Source organism: Scyliorhinus canicula, chromosome 6 (assembly GCF_902713615.1).
Source record: "Scyliorhinus canicula chromosome 6, sScyCan1.1, whole genome shotgun sequence".
In the NCBI taxonomy this organism is placed as follows: Eukaryota; Metazoa; Chordata; class Chondrichthyes; order Carcharhiniformes; family Scyliorhinidae; genus Scyliorhinus; species Scyliorhinus canicula.
In genome coordinates this window covers 66949510-66963981 of record NC_052151.1, presented here as the reverse complement: position 1 = coordinate 66963981, position 14472 = coordinate 66949510, and the positions used below count along the sequence as shown (strand labels likewise).

The window sequence follows — 14472 nt, the reverse complement described above, 5'->3', positions numbered from 1 at the left end:
GCAGAGAAAATTTGTACCTAAGAATTTCCCCATCTTTACCAGTATTATTAGTCAGAGAGGAATATATGTACATGAAATTGATTCTTAGAATTTTTAAAGTCCATCAGTCTTTAGTCACCATGATCATCTTTTAGTGAAAGAACTATGAAAATAAAATACATTATTATGTTAGTACACCAATACACTGTTACAGGTACAGTTTTTGTGCTGAGCTAAAAAGCCCAGTGATGTTTTCTTTTTCATTGCAAATAGGTCATGGCAATCCTGGGATGTGTTCATGTATTGAAATTCCAAGTCCCATGTTAAAAAATATAATAACGGTTGAAAGATACAGATGCAAAAAACACAGGCAAAGTTGAAGCTTCTGTCTTCCTGGAAAAAAAGGCTTGTAACTGAATTGCTAACAACAAAATTCCTCTGCACTCCTTGTTGGGTTTCATGGAATTATGATCGAGGCACTACTGTTGTAGTGACCCATTGAAGTGTTTATGGTTGGTTGTGAGGCAGTTTCTGGATTTCAGGCGGTAAGTTTCCCATAGATATTGTACTTGTGATTTTATTAACCAGTTTTTTCCATAGCCAAGTTTGAGACAGTTGAATAATGTTTCTTGTCAGATTGTTGATGAAATTGGAAAGGTCTGTTTGGCATTGCTAACTTTAAAAAATCATCCAGGAGTGGGGGAAATTGTACATATAAATAGTCCAACTCCGAGATAAGCTTTCAGCGGTGTTTGGTGATAAAACTGTACCCATTGCTTCAAACTAGTATACAGTATGGGTATGGCAAAATACTTGTATTGTAAATAACTGTTTTGTACTAATAATTCAAAATGCTGGAGTGTCACCTTACATAATGCAGCAATTGAACTGAAGGCAGTTGTAACACATATTTGCTGTTGCACTTAAAGAGTTTGAAAATTGTACTGTCTTAAGGTGTATGAACATGGTTCAAATTACGACATTGAGTCTAACATGTATAGCTAAGAATGTAATCTTGCAGCCATTACATTTACTGCATGATTCCATCTATCTTTTACTTCTGCCAGGTTTCTTGAATATATACTAACATATCTTCTCAAGAATGGAGTATCTAATGTGAAAATAAATTAACTGAACAGTATTTCTCCTCTAAAACCAACAGAGCACTATTTCAAGTCAACAGGAATGACCCTTAATGAACGCTTTACTATGTATCAGAAGACAGCAGAAGACCCCGGAGCCAGGCAGAAAAGTCCTGAAATCCACAGGTATACAGTTACATACTTTTACCATTCTTAGCACTAAAATTCTAAAAGTTATTGGTATTTTCAACAGTAGTTAGTTGTTGTATTAATCTGTCAGCATTTATCCAAGGAAGGAGTGTTTCGCATTTAAACTGCAGTATTGCACTTTTGTACGCTGATGGGAGTAATCACCTTGAGCAAGGTCTTTGTAAGATGCGGGAGGTGTGTGGATGGATGTGGCGATATGAAAGGATGACTAACTTAATTTTTCCTATAATACTGAAGTCTCACAATATATAATTGTTGACCTTTAGGAGAATTGATATTTCTCCCAGCTCTCTACGAAAGCATACTCGCATCACAGAGGAAGATGTAACCTCTAAAGAAGACAACCGAAAGGTGAACAATTACATTACAGACTTCCAGCTTTAAATCAGTTGTTTATTACATGCTGTGTTCTAATTCTGTGTTTATTTGGTGGAGATTTCTTGAATGTATACTGGTAAAAGAATTTGGAACAGGAAAGGGTCATTAACCCAAAAATCCTGTCATTTTTAAGAGGAAGTTGTCTAAACCTATACCACCAGTTGTCTCTTCAACCCATTTATACTTTATGGTGTACTGCTCTTTCCTGTTGACTTATTCCACAATCACCAGCATTCTGGTGGAAATGATCTCCAAACTCAGGGCAACCAAGGATGTGCAATAACCTCCTGTGTTGCCCAAATTCCACATCTCAAGATCAAGTAATATTTTTTAAAAAGGCATAATAATCGCTTATTGTCACAAGTAGGTTTCAATGAAGTTACTGTGAAAAGCCCCTAGTCGCCACATTCCGGCGCCTGTTCGGGAAGGCCGGTATGGAAATTGAACCATACTGCCATTGTTCTGCATTGCAGGCCAGCTGTTTAGCCCACTGTGCTAAACCAGCCCCGCCAGGCATACAGATGTTATCAATACGCTGTGTAACTTTGTTCCATTTAACTTGTATTCTTTGGTTCCTTACTGTTATTTATATTTAGTAAGCTTTTTTTTTCATATCAAATAAAGGCTGAGCGCAGTGGAGTAGCACAGGCTATGGGGTCTTGACAGCTTCCTGGCGGAAGTACTGAATAGGTACCACCGAACTTGCTGTGCCCCTAGCCAAGCTGTTCCAGTACAGATACAACACTGGTATCTGCCTGATGGTGTGGAATATTGTCCAAGTCAGTCCTGTTCACAAAAGTGGGCCTCACGGTAGCATGGTGGTTAGCATCAATGCTTCACAGCTCCAGGGTCCCAGGTTCGATTCCCGGCTGGGTCACTGTCTGTGTGGAGTCTGCACATCCTCCCTGTGTGTGCGTGGGTTTCCTCCGGGTGCTCCGGTTTCCTCCCACAGTCCAAAGATGTGCGGGTTAGGTGGATTGGCCATGCTAAATTGCCCGTAGTGTAAGGTTAATGGGGGGATTGTTGGGTTACGGGTATACGGGTTACGTGGGTTTAAAGTAGGGTGATCATTGTTCGGCACAACATCGAGGGCCGAAGGGCCTGTTCTGTGCTGTACTGTTCTATGTTCTATGTCCAGTTTAACTAATTACTGCCTCATCAGCAAAATAATGGAAGGTGTTGTTGATGGTGCTATCAAGCAGCACTTGCTCACTAGTTATCTCGCCCATACTCAAGTTTGGGTCTCAGTAGGTCCACTTAGCTTCACACCTTAATGCAGCGTTGGTCCAAATGTGGACAAAATAATTGAATTCCAAAGGTGAAGTGAGAGTGACTGCCTTGACAGAAAGCAGCATTTGACTCTGTGTGGCATCAACAAGGCCTGGTATAATTGGAGTAGATGGGAATGGGGGGGCGGGGAGGGGGGAGAGAAAGAGGAAGACTCGTCACTGGTTGAAGTTAGCACAAAGAAAGATGGTTGTGTTTGTTGGAGGCCATTAACCTCAATCCCAGGTCATCACTGCAGGAATTCTTAGGGTCGTGCCCTGGGTCCAATCAACTTCAGCTGCTTCATTAGTGACTTTCCTTTCATCATAAGGCCAGAAGCAGGGATGTTTACTGATGATTGTACGTTGTTCAGTTCTGTTCACAACTCCTCAGATCCTGAAGTGGTATGTGCCCGCCTGCAAGATGTGGGCAGCATTCAGATTTGGGCTGAAAAGTGTCTCACAATTTCCTGGCGAAGATCATCTCATCAACACTGGATAAAAGCAAATTACTGCGGATGCTGGAATCTGAAACGAAAGAGAAAATGCTGGAAAATCTCAGCAGGTCTGGCAGCATCTGTAGGGAGAGAAAAGAGCTAATGTTTTGAGTCCAATGACTCTTTGTTCAGAGCTTTCTCTCCCTACAGATGCTGGCAGACCTGAGATTTTCCAGCATTTTCTCTTTCATCTCATCAACATCCTGGGAGTAATCATTAACCAGAAACTTAATTGGACCAGCCAGATTAATATTATGGGTATGAGAGCAAGTCAGAGGTTGGGTACTCTGTGATTGAGTACTCCATTCCTGATTCTCCAAAGCCTGTGCACCGCCTTCAAGGCACAAGGCAGGTGTGAGTATAGGTTGAACGACACAAGAGCTCTACACCATCCAGGACAAAGCAGCTCGTTTGATTGGTATCTCATTAACTATCTTAAAAATTCACTCCTCCACCACTGATGCATGATGGTTGCAGTGTGTACAAGTTGCATTGCAGCAACTCGCCAGTGCTTCTTTGCCTGAACCTTCCAAACCTGCTACCACCTAGCAAGACAAGGGCTGGATGTGCAGAGGAATGTCACCAAATGAAAGCTGCCCTCCAAGTCGCACAATTTGAATTTGTTTATTGTCACGTCTACCAAGGTACAGTGAAAAGTATTTTTCTGCAGCAGCTCAAACAGATCATTTAGTACATCAAAATAAAAAGAAAATACATAAAAGGGCAACACAAGGTCCATAGTGCAAATACATGGACACCAGCATCGGGTGAAACATACAGGAGTGTAGTATTAATCAGATCAGTCCATAAGAGGGCTGTTTAGGAGTCTGGTAACAGCGGGGAAGAAGCTGTTTTTGAATCTGTTTGCATGTTCTCAGACTTTTGTATCTCCTGCCCGATGGAAAGAGTTGGAAAATTCTTGCTATTCCTTTGTTATTCGGGGTCAAAATCCAGGAACTCGCGTCCTAATAGTATTGTGGGAACACCTTCAACACATGGACTGCAGAGGTTCAAGAAGATAGCTCACCGCCATTTTTGCGAAGGCAGTTGGGAGTAGGCAGTAAATGACCTTTTCAGCAATGACCAGATACTTTGAATTATTAAAGAAAAAGGCTTTTAAAAAAAAAATATATAGTTTGTCTGGCATTTCATGAAATCTGCTAATTATCTTTTCTCTCTTTTTTTTGATGGTGAAGTTGAGTGGGATGAAGTTGAGTGGGATGGGAAGTAATTATGTTCTAGCACTGTCCTAAAATCCAGCTTCCCACTAATTTTCAAGTGGATCTCAATACCTGCTTTCACACTTGTTTATTGTTTGAAATTCTTTATTATTTGAGATTTCCTTTGCAAACCTGCAAATTATATCAATATCATTTACCATGCCTGTGTGGTTTTGAAAACATTTTCCATGTCTCTTAATGATTTGAAAAAACAAAAAATTCTCAGTAACTTTTTTGATACTGTTTTAAAATTAAACTTTGTGGCGTGTTCATATATGTTTGCAAAATCATTATTTCCAATAATGCAACTGTTTAGCATCAAATTTATTCCAGCCACGTGAAACTTTTCCGTTGTTTATTACTTAGTCTCAATTTTTTTTGTAAAACAACTAGGCAGAAAAAAAATTGAAATCTGATCCAGTTGACTTGCGCCATGATATTGATCGGCGTAGAAAAGAGAAAAGTAAAGAACGTGAAGGTTCGCGAGAATCTACTGCATCAAAAAAGCTTTCCTTGGAAAAATCAGGGAAAGACCATAAAGATTACAAACCCTTCAAGGAAGAAAGGTGAGATCATCTTTTAAACTCTAATTTTGTTAATTTACTTTGATCAGTTTTAGATACTAATGCCATATTTAGCTTTAGTGGAAATATTTAATTTATAGTAGTAATTTGAGCATTTAGAACATAAGAAGAGCAGCATTGTGGATAGCACAATCGCTTCACAGCTCCAGGGTCCCAGGTTCGATTCCGGCTTGGGTCACTGTCTGTGCGGAGTCTGCACATCCTCCCCATGTGTGCATGGGTTTCCTCCCACAGTCCAAAGATGTGCAGGTTAGGTGGATTGGCCATGATAAATTGCCCTTAGTGTCCAAAATTTCCCTTAGTGTTGGGTGGGGTTACTGGGTTATGGGGATAGGATGGAGTTGTTGACCTTGGGTAGGGTGCTCTTTCCAAGAGCCGGTGCAGACTCGATGGGCTGAATGGCCTCCTTCTGCACTGTAAATTCTATGATGATTCTAACTAGGAGTAGGCCATCTGGCCCCTCTAGCCTGTTCCACCATTCAATGAGATCATGACTGATCTTTTGTGGACTTGGCTCCACTAATTTCTTTCTCAATAGCAACGTTTTCAGGATAAACAAAATCATGGACTAGTTTGTCAATTTTGAAAATGGAAAACTGAAAAATGTTGACAGGGATTATATGAAAAGATGATTGACCTCAAATTTTTAATTACCTAATTTATGCAGTACAATACTTCATGTTAATAAGGTCAGAAGTCCAAATATTCCCTAATCAGCTTGCATTTATTTGTAGAAAAGGGGGTGAAAGAAAGAATGTCGTCTGCGTAGGTATTTTTTTCCTTTAACTGTTTCAGTTGGGTTTAATCTTTTGATGTCTTATTGGCAACAGCAAGTGGATTGTCCAGCAAACCCTTTTTTTTGCTATTTGGTGTGCAGTAATAATTTTTATTAACATATTTTTTGTAGCAAGCATAAAAATAAAGATCGGGACCATTCCAGCTGCTCTTCATCTTCTTCTTCACCTGAACCCCACGAGGATAGAGAAGTCAGAAAAGAAAGGGATGACGGTACGAGTGGTTTTAAGTCGTTCCAGGGTCATACAGATAATGCAGTTTTTCAAGGACGAGGAAGACCTAGGGGAAACTTTGTAAGTGCATCACGATGCTGAGATTTTGCTTTTGAATAAGTTCATCAACTAATCAGTCAAAAAACCACTTTATTAAAGAAATGTTAAAACTGAAGCAATTTGATACCTCCTGGTATCAGTTGACAGGTGAAGAACAAGATTGCTGTTCCTGTTTTCCTAATTAGGTGGTCACACTGCTGAATCTGACTGGCAGCATTTGATTTTACTAGTTGACTAGTTACAGACTTACAAAGGATATGGTTTGGTCGAATAAATGGACACATGGCAGACATAAAATTACAGTAGTTAGACCTTATTAAAGGTAATGTGTATTGCAAAAATGTATGAAGTGATACAGGGAGAGGGAATATAAACTAAAAGGGGGGGGGTTAAATGGAGATACCTTGGGGTATATATACACAGATTTGAAGGTGGCAAAGACAGTTTGAAAAATGGACATTGAGGCATATGATATAATAAACCTCTAAAACCGTGTTATAACTCAACTGACATATTTGGGTACTGCACTTTATGAATGTATTTGGAGACGGTGTAGAAAAGTTTGAGAATGGTTCCATGGATGAGAAACCTCAGTTCTGTCAATAGATTGGCGAAACCAGTGGTGTTGTCCTTCGAGAAGGGAATATTAAGAGGACATTTGATAGGTGTTTAAAATCATGACAGTGGATAGAAATAATTCCTAATGATTGAGAACCAGAGGACACAGATTCAAGGTGATTGGCAACAGAACTAAATGTGAAGTGAGGGGAAACAGTTTTACATAGCAAGTGGTTAGGATCCAGAATACACTATCTGTAAAGGTGGTAGAGGCAGATTAATTTGTGTCTTTCAAAAGAGAATTAGAAAAACACCTGGAGAGCCCCCCCCCGCCCCCAAGATAGCACCTCCATTTCTTCCTATCTGTCTGCTCTCTCCCTAACCCCCACCTCTCAAGCTCACATACCCTCCTTCTCCCTCAAAACCCTGAATTGCTAGGATCCTTCGGCTGCCTTCTTGGAGCTGGTTGTAATCCTAGCAGCACCCACTAATGAGGTCTTGGTGCTGTTGGGACTGCCATCAAATTGGGTTGGTTGACAGCTCTCATGGGTAGGACCTCTTTTCCATTGAAGGACGGACGTCTCACTTGCCAGGCAATTTAGGCTGCTGCAGCACCTTTATGATTGTGAAGCAGGCTGCCATACTTTTTTTTCCAATATACAGCCCAGTGTTTTAAAAGAATATTGAGCACCCTCTAAAACAGAAGTACATCCCAAGGTCTTTTACCTGAGTGTAATGAGAAAAATTGGATGCTGAACCAAAGGGGTGTAAAAATTAGATGGTGAACCAAAGGGGTGTAATAGCATGCATGGCCAGAGCATGGTTAGAGAGGTGGGAATTAAGGATAATCTTAAATGAGAGGAGAACAGAAATTTTGGGAGACAATTCCAGAATGTGAGCTATAGATAAAAACTGAAATATATTTAAGCTTCGTGTTTAAGTAAACTGGTAAATGCTGAAAATCTATTGTCATCTCACTAAGTATGTTTGAGTGTTACTTTAAGATTTGAGGTGCTTTTATATTCTGCTACTGCCGTAGGATTCCTGAAGCAAGGCTTATACTGTATGCTGAAAGCTTGCTATAGAGTTGCTGGAACTGTCGAAGACCAATGACTTTGGGTTTTCTGGACAATCAGTAAGAGCTAGTCCTAGTAGTTTGACATTTTGGTTTGCACTGGGTGTTGAAAGGCTTGCAATACTGGAATTCACTAGCACAGGTCCATTACAGTATAAAGGCACTAAGTTTTTCTTGATTCATAATTATTTTAAAAATAATTCCAGTCTCCTAATGTAGTTAGGACTGCAGTGTGCAGTTTTAAGCATGCACAATGCCAGTATGTGGAGTATGTGTCCTAGTCAGGTATGAAGTGTGACCACTAGCATTGGTAAAAGTCAGTGAATTTGAGTGTTAATCGATAAGAGCATGGACCGATCTTGATATCAGACGGAGTTACATTCAACCTGCGTGGTGCTCATTGGCACAGGTGTTCAGGCCGTAGTTATATTGGAGACTGAGTGATTTAAGATGGAGAAAACTGAGATATTTTCATATTCAACAGAAGCCAAGAGTGTCTAGGGCTGGCTGAAAGCAGCTGTAAAACTGCTTGGAAATGCAGTAACATGCATAAAGTTTAAACCCGTTTGTGGTAATAGCCAAGGATCTATTCAAGAAATGCTTAATAGGCAATTTACTTATGTACAAAATAAAATTGTACTAAAATCGATTTTATTTCCACTAACAACTTCTGCATCTCAAAAACTCTGCCACGCCACTGAACTAGCTTCCATGGCAAACATAATTGAAATAGAGATGTTAAGTTAATTAAGCAAATGATGTTCATTTTATTGTTCATATTTTGATTAGTTCACCATTTCCTTATTTTTAGCAGCATTGAATCTGTGAGCCACCTCCATTATAAAGTAAAGCATTAACATGTAGCTTACTAAGAAACTTATGGTTACAGATTTGGATTCAAATAATTATTTAGTTACACAAACATGCAATATTACAGGAAATTATAGATGTGAACATTTTGGATCATTTTGTGTCACTTGGAGAAAATTAGTGTACGTCCTGCGTTTGCAGAAATGACCTTTTTCAAGAGTAATGATTTGATTTTCTAAATTAAGGGTTTAAGAATCATCAAGTCTGTAAACATGAATTAAATAAGCGTTGTAATGAAATGTAATGTAATAAAATGTACATTTTTGAATCCTTAGATTTAGGTAAATAATTTTCAAACTTGACTGAGCAGACAAATATCTGTATATTGCTTGGTGACCCTGTCCAAATTTTTGATAGATATTGTCAGGTATCCAACTAGTTCCTATGTTTCCAGAAAATATTTCTTATTGAAGAGCCACAGAAATAATGTTAACCAAGTCCACAAATACACTAGTGCACATCTCCAATGATGCAAGGAATCTAGTTAGAAAACCTATGAATTTGGAGCATCAATGCTTTGAGTTTTTGTACACTTTGAAAGATTATATAAACCTCAACATTAACATTTTATGGAAATCAAGAATCCTTGAAGTTCAAAATCATGTACAGCTTTCTCCTACAAAAGAGGAATGCTATGGATGCTGGAACTCTGAAATAAAAACAGAAAATTCTGGAACTACTCAGCAGATCCGTGAGCATTTGTGGAGAGAAAAGCCATTAACTTTTGCATCAATGATCGTTCCTCAGAATTGATTAAAGTTAGAAAGGTTTTGAGTAGGTTAAATGGTGGAGGGTGGAAAAAGAATAAAATAGTCTAATCAGGCAAAAGACCAGCGATGCTGTTCCTGAGCTTGTGCTACGTTTCATTGAACGCTGCAGTAGGCAGAGGAAAGAGATTCAGCTCGAGAGCAAGGTGGAGAATTAAAATAGTCAGCCACTGGAAACCTGGGGTCACGCTTACGGACTGAATGGTGGTGTTCCGCAAATCGGTCGCCCAATCTGTTTGGTCTCTGGTGTGGAGCTGACTATGTTGTGAGCAGTGAAAACAGCACACTAAATTGAAAGAAGTCCAAGTAAATTGCTGTTTGATCTTTGAGGAGAGCGGAAATAAAATTACAAGTTTGCATCTTTTGATTTAGTACTTGCAGACTTCGAGCCTCAACATTGAGTTCCAGAATTTCAGACTGTAATCTCTGCTCTCCCCATTTTGCTTCCTTTGCATGATGCAGTCTTGATCTTAGATTTTCTTTCGCTTAGTAGCTGTTCATTATTCTGCCATTTATACCTCCTTTGGAGACTTCTTTTATTTCTTGTCCCATTAATACTTTCCCACCAGCATTTAATGTCTCCAATCTTCAGCCCTACCACATTCTTTCCCTTTTTTGTTCTTTTTCCTCCCTGCCATATTTGACCCACTTAAAATCTATTACATTTCTAACTTTTCCCAGTTTTGATGGAATGTCTTTGATCCAAAATGTTAACTCTGCTTTTTATTTCAACAAATGCTCCCAGACTTGAGATGGTGGAGTAGTGGTAATGTCACTGGACTAGCTATTCAGAAGTACAGGCCAATGCTCTGCGAACTTTGGTTCAAATCCTACCATAGCAGCTGGTGTAATTTAAATTCTGTTGTCAAAATCTAGAATTATTTTTTTAATATAAATTTAGAGTTCCCAATTATTATTATTTTTCCACCAAGGGGCAATTTAGCGTGGCCTGCACATCTTTTGGGTTGTGGGGGTGAAACCCAGAGCCGAGATTCAAACCCAGGTCCTCAGCGTCGTAGGCTGCAGTGCTAACCACTGTATCACTGTGCTGCCATAAAATCTAGAATTATAAAGCTATTCTCAATAATGGTGACCATGAAACTACCATCAATTAGCCATCTGCTTTACTAATGTTCTTTAGGGAAGGATATCTGCCATCCTTGCCTTGTCTGGCCTACATGTGACTCCAGATCCAAGCGGTTGATTTTTTTTTTATAAATTTAGATTACCCAATTATTTTTTCCAATTAAGGGGCAATTTAGCGTGGCCAATCCACCTACTCTGCACATTTTTGGGTTGTGGGGGCGAAACCCACGCAGACACGGGGAGAATGTGCAAACTCCACACGGACAGTGACCCAGAGCCGGGATCGAACCTGGGACCTCAGCGCCGTGAGGCGGTTGTGCTAACCACTAGGCCACCGTGCTGCCCATCAAGCGGTTGATTCTTAACTGCCCTCTGAAATGGCCAAGTAAGCCAGTGTTCTTCAAACTTTTTTTCCGGGGACCCATTTTTATCAACCGGCCAACCTTCACGACCCACACCAGCCGATCTTTGCGACCCACGCCGGCCGATCTGCATGATCCACCATTTTCTCTTTGTTTGCTGCTGACAAAAATTGAGGAAATGGTTTTGGGTCCCTTTGGCCCTTTTACACACTCCTCCAATGGAACCTGTTGGATGAAGGTGAAGCCTTCTGGTGTCGGAAAGTATGGAGTCTCCATCTGTCCAAAGATCTGCATTTTTTTCCGGTAAAATTTTATCAAAACCCCCCCCCCCACCCAAACTTGGAAAAAAAAAATGAAATACATTAAATGAATAAAACCTCCCTAAATTTGTAAAACAAAAAGCTGCAACAGTTTAATAATTTAAAAAAAAAGCGGCCGCACTGCACATGTGTGCCTGATCATCAGTGTGCACGCATGCATGCGCAGTGCGGTCGCATTTTTTTTACATGTTTACGGCTGTTTTGAAGGCCACTTGCAGCCGGCATTTTTAACAGCCGGCTGTTGCGCACAGGTTTGCGCGATTGGGAGCGTGACGGACGGTTCCGCGACCCTCCCAACACCCACCCGCAGGTCACGCCCCTGGGTTTGACAATGCCTGAAGTAAGCCACTCAGTTCAAGAGCAATTAGGACGGGGAACAAATGCCGGCCTAGCCAGTGATGCCCATTTCCCATGAAAGAAATAAAAAAATCATGCTGAATATTTCCAATATTTTCTGGGGTTTTTAATTCACCCATATTTATCAAATTAAATATTCACATTGTAAATCCAAATAAATGTCTTAAACTCCTCTGTTTTAGCGAGAAGCAAATTGCACAAATAAGCCATCATCATAATTTAAGATTACAGATTGCCCCCCCTGCTTTTTATGGCACAAAACCAGCTGACTGTGACTATGTAAAGTTAGGCATAACCATCACCATCCCTTTCCGAAAGAAGATTGAAAAGACAAAGTTTTTTTGTTACAGTTTCCTATGAAAAAGTTAATTTCGGGTAGCATATGTTTGAAATGGAGAATTGATGGAAAATCGAAGAAGGTAGAGAGATGCTATCTTCTCATCTCTGTAACTGTTGGTACCAACCAGTGATGGGAGCGAAGCAGAGCAAGTTGTGAATTAGAAAAAGTTGCATACATTTTGCATCTTTCACAACCTCGGGACATCCCAAAAAATTTTTTAAGTCAGTTTAATTACCTTACTTTTGAGTTGTAATCACTGTTATAACGCAGGTATTGTAATACTTGTTATAGATGTTCCAGTTGTGGATGAGAATTTTGTTACGATCTGATTCAGGACGAGTAGCTAAGTAGATGAAATTTTAAATTCCAGATTTTACTAAGGGAATAAAACCTCCAAGATTTCATGGTTTTAAACAAACAGAAGAAATGTAACCATACAAAAGTCAGCAAAGCAAGCAGTTGATACCTAATACTCTTAATATCCAGGAGGTAAACATGAATTCACAGGCGAGCTATGGTGGAGCACACCACAAACTACATTAAATGGCAGATTCTGTAACCAAGATACATCCTCTGAATTTCTCACCAAATCATCAACACGTTAGTGATCTCTTTGAGTCACAAAAATTCTTTAAAACTCTATCTTTCTCACGAAGCTGATATCTCTTTTCACAACAGTATTCTGTTACTTTGTCAGTCTTTGTTTTAAATTCTGATTCAACCAACTGTCCCAATTCAACAGTAATTCCTGTTCAAAGCATTTTTGATGATACTAGAAATTTCTGCAATTTGAAGTCCATCATATTTTAACTGAAGATCTATTTTTGAACTTGTTTCAACAAGTTTATGATTATCATATCCTCATTCAAGTTTAGTTGTTTTGTTGTAGAAGTAGAGGAACATTTCTCCCTTGGAGACTACGCTTAACCTAATTTTGTCAGCATCCAGGGAAGAATCCCCATGACAATCCTGAATCCCCATCCCCCAATCCAGTAGGTTCTGAGGGCATGCGTTTCAGTTGGCTCCCAGTTGCTCAATCTGTTCTCCCGAGATTGCGTCCCACTGGATTCACATGGCTGCGTCGCAGCATCTAATCGCTGGCACAATTCTAACTCTTTAGCTGCCTTGAGTAGAGCACCATTGCTCCTCGGCCTCCCTGAGCCCCAACGCTCTGCAGCGCAGAGTTCCAGATTCTCCTGGGCTTCTACATTCTAGACCCCTCAGCAGGAGGACAGCAGGGTAGTACAGTGGGTAGCACTGTTGCTTCACAGCTCCAGGGTCGCAGATTCGATTCCTGGCTTGGATCACTGTCTGAGCAGAGTCTGCATGTTCTCCCCGTGTCTGAATGGGTTTACTCCAGGTGCTCCGGTTTCCTCCCACAAATCCCGAAAGACGTGCTGTTAGGTCATTTGGACATTCTGAATTCTCCCTCCGTGTACCCGAACAGGCGCCAGAATGTGGCGATGAGGGGCTTTTCACAGTAACTTCATTGCAGTGTTAATGTAAGCCTACTTGTGACAATAAAGATTAATATATTATATTCTCCAAGCCCTAGCTGGATGTGGAGCTAATGACCGCATGTCAGCTGCCACCTCTTCAGCTCCTAACTAACCTGTCACATGGGTTTGTTTTTTGGTGCCTCAAACACAGACTCTCTGGTAATTGTTTCACACCACACCAATAGGAAGGTGCACTACCCAATCCCTGTAGCAGTCAAAAGTGCTGGAAACTGAAAATGCATGGCCTCTCTTCCTGTCTTTCTTTGTGCTTACATCAATTTTGGCCCTCATCTCCCTGGCAATGTCATGGCAGCACCGACAGCAGGAGACACACTTGCTGTTGCCCCCACACCACACTCTGCTTGTGCTGGAGCCCCCAAAACATACAGAGTTCGTCACATAAAGTTTATACCGATCAAGATGCTGTGCAATATGTTTTTTATTCCCCTTCTCAGTCGGTAGGTACAGCAGCCTACATTTCCGAAAAATTATATAGCTAACTTTGGGAATTGGCCATCAATATCACTAGAGAAAACGTCATGGAAATACTAATGGGATTTAAGGCTGACAATTTTTCTGGACCTTAATGGCTTGCGACCTCGGGTCTTCAAACAAGTGGCTGCAGAGATAGTGGATGCAGAGATTTACCAGGATGCTGCCTGGACTGGAGGGCATGTCTTATGAAGAAAGGTTGAGGGAGCTAGGGCTTTCCTCACTGGAGCGAAGAAGGCAGAGAGGTGACTTGATAGAGGTGCACATGGTGATGAGAGGCGTGGATAGCCAGAGACTTTTCCCCAGGGCGGAAATGGCTGTCACGAGGGGACATAATTTTAAGGTGATTGGAGGAAGGTATAGGGGAGATGTCAGAGGTAGGTTCTTTACTTAGAGTGGTGGGTTTGTGGAATGCACTGCCAGCAGAGTTGGTGGAGTCAGAGTCATTAGAGCATAGAACATAC

At 40.5% G+C, this 14472-nt stretch overlaps 1 protein-coding gene across 5 annotated transcripts in view; it reads left to right on the top strand.

Moving 5' to 3' along the window:
- LOC119967207 (bcl-2-associated transcription factor 1-like) overlaps positions 1–14472 on the top strand; it is a 56699-nt gene that overhangs the window by 33357 nt on the left and 8870 nt on the right. For all 5 annotated transcript variants that reach the window (XM_038799428.1, XM_038799427.1, XM_038799424.1 and 2 more), the window contains exons 7-10: positions 1142–1247; positions 1538–1622; positions 5025–5197; positions 6123–6303. In XM_038799428.1, the coding sequence (XP_038655356.1) occupies positions 1142–1247; positions 1538–1622; positions 5025–5197; positions 6123–6303 (545 nt within the window). The remainder of the gene's footprint in view (positions 1–1141; positions 1248–1537; positions 1623–5024; positions 5198–6122; positions 6304–14472) is intronic.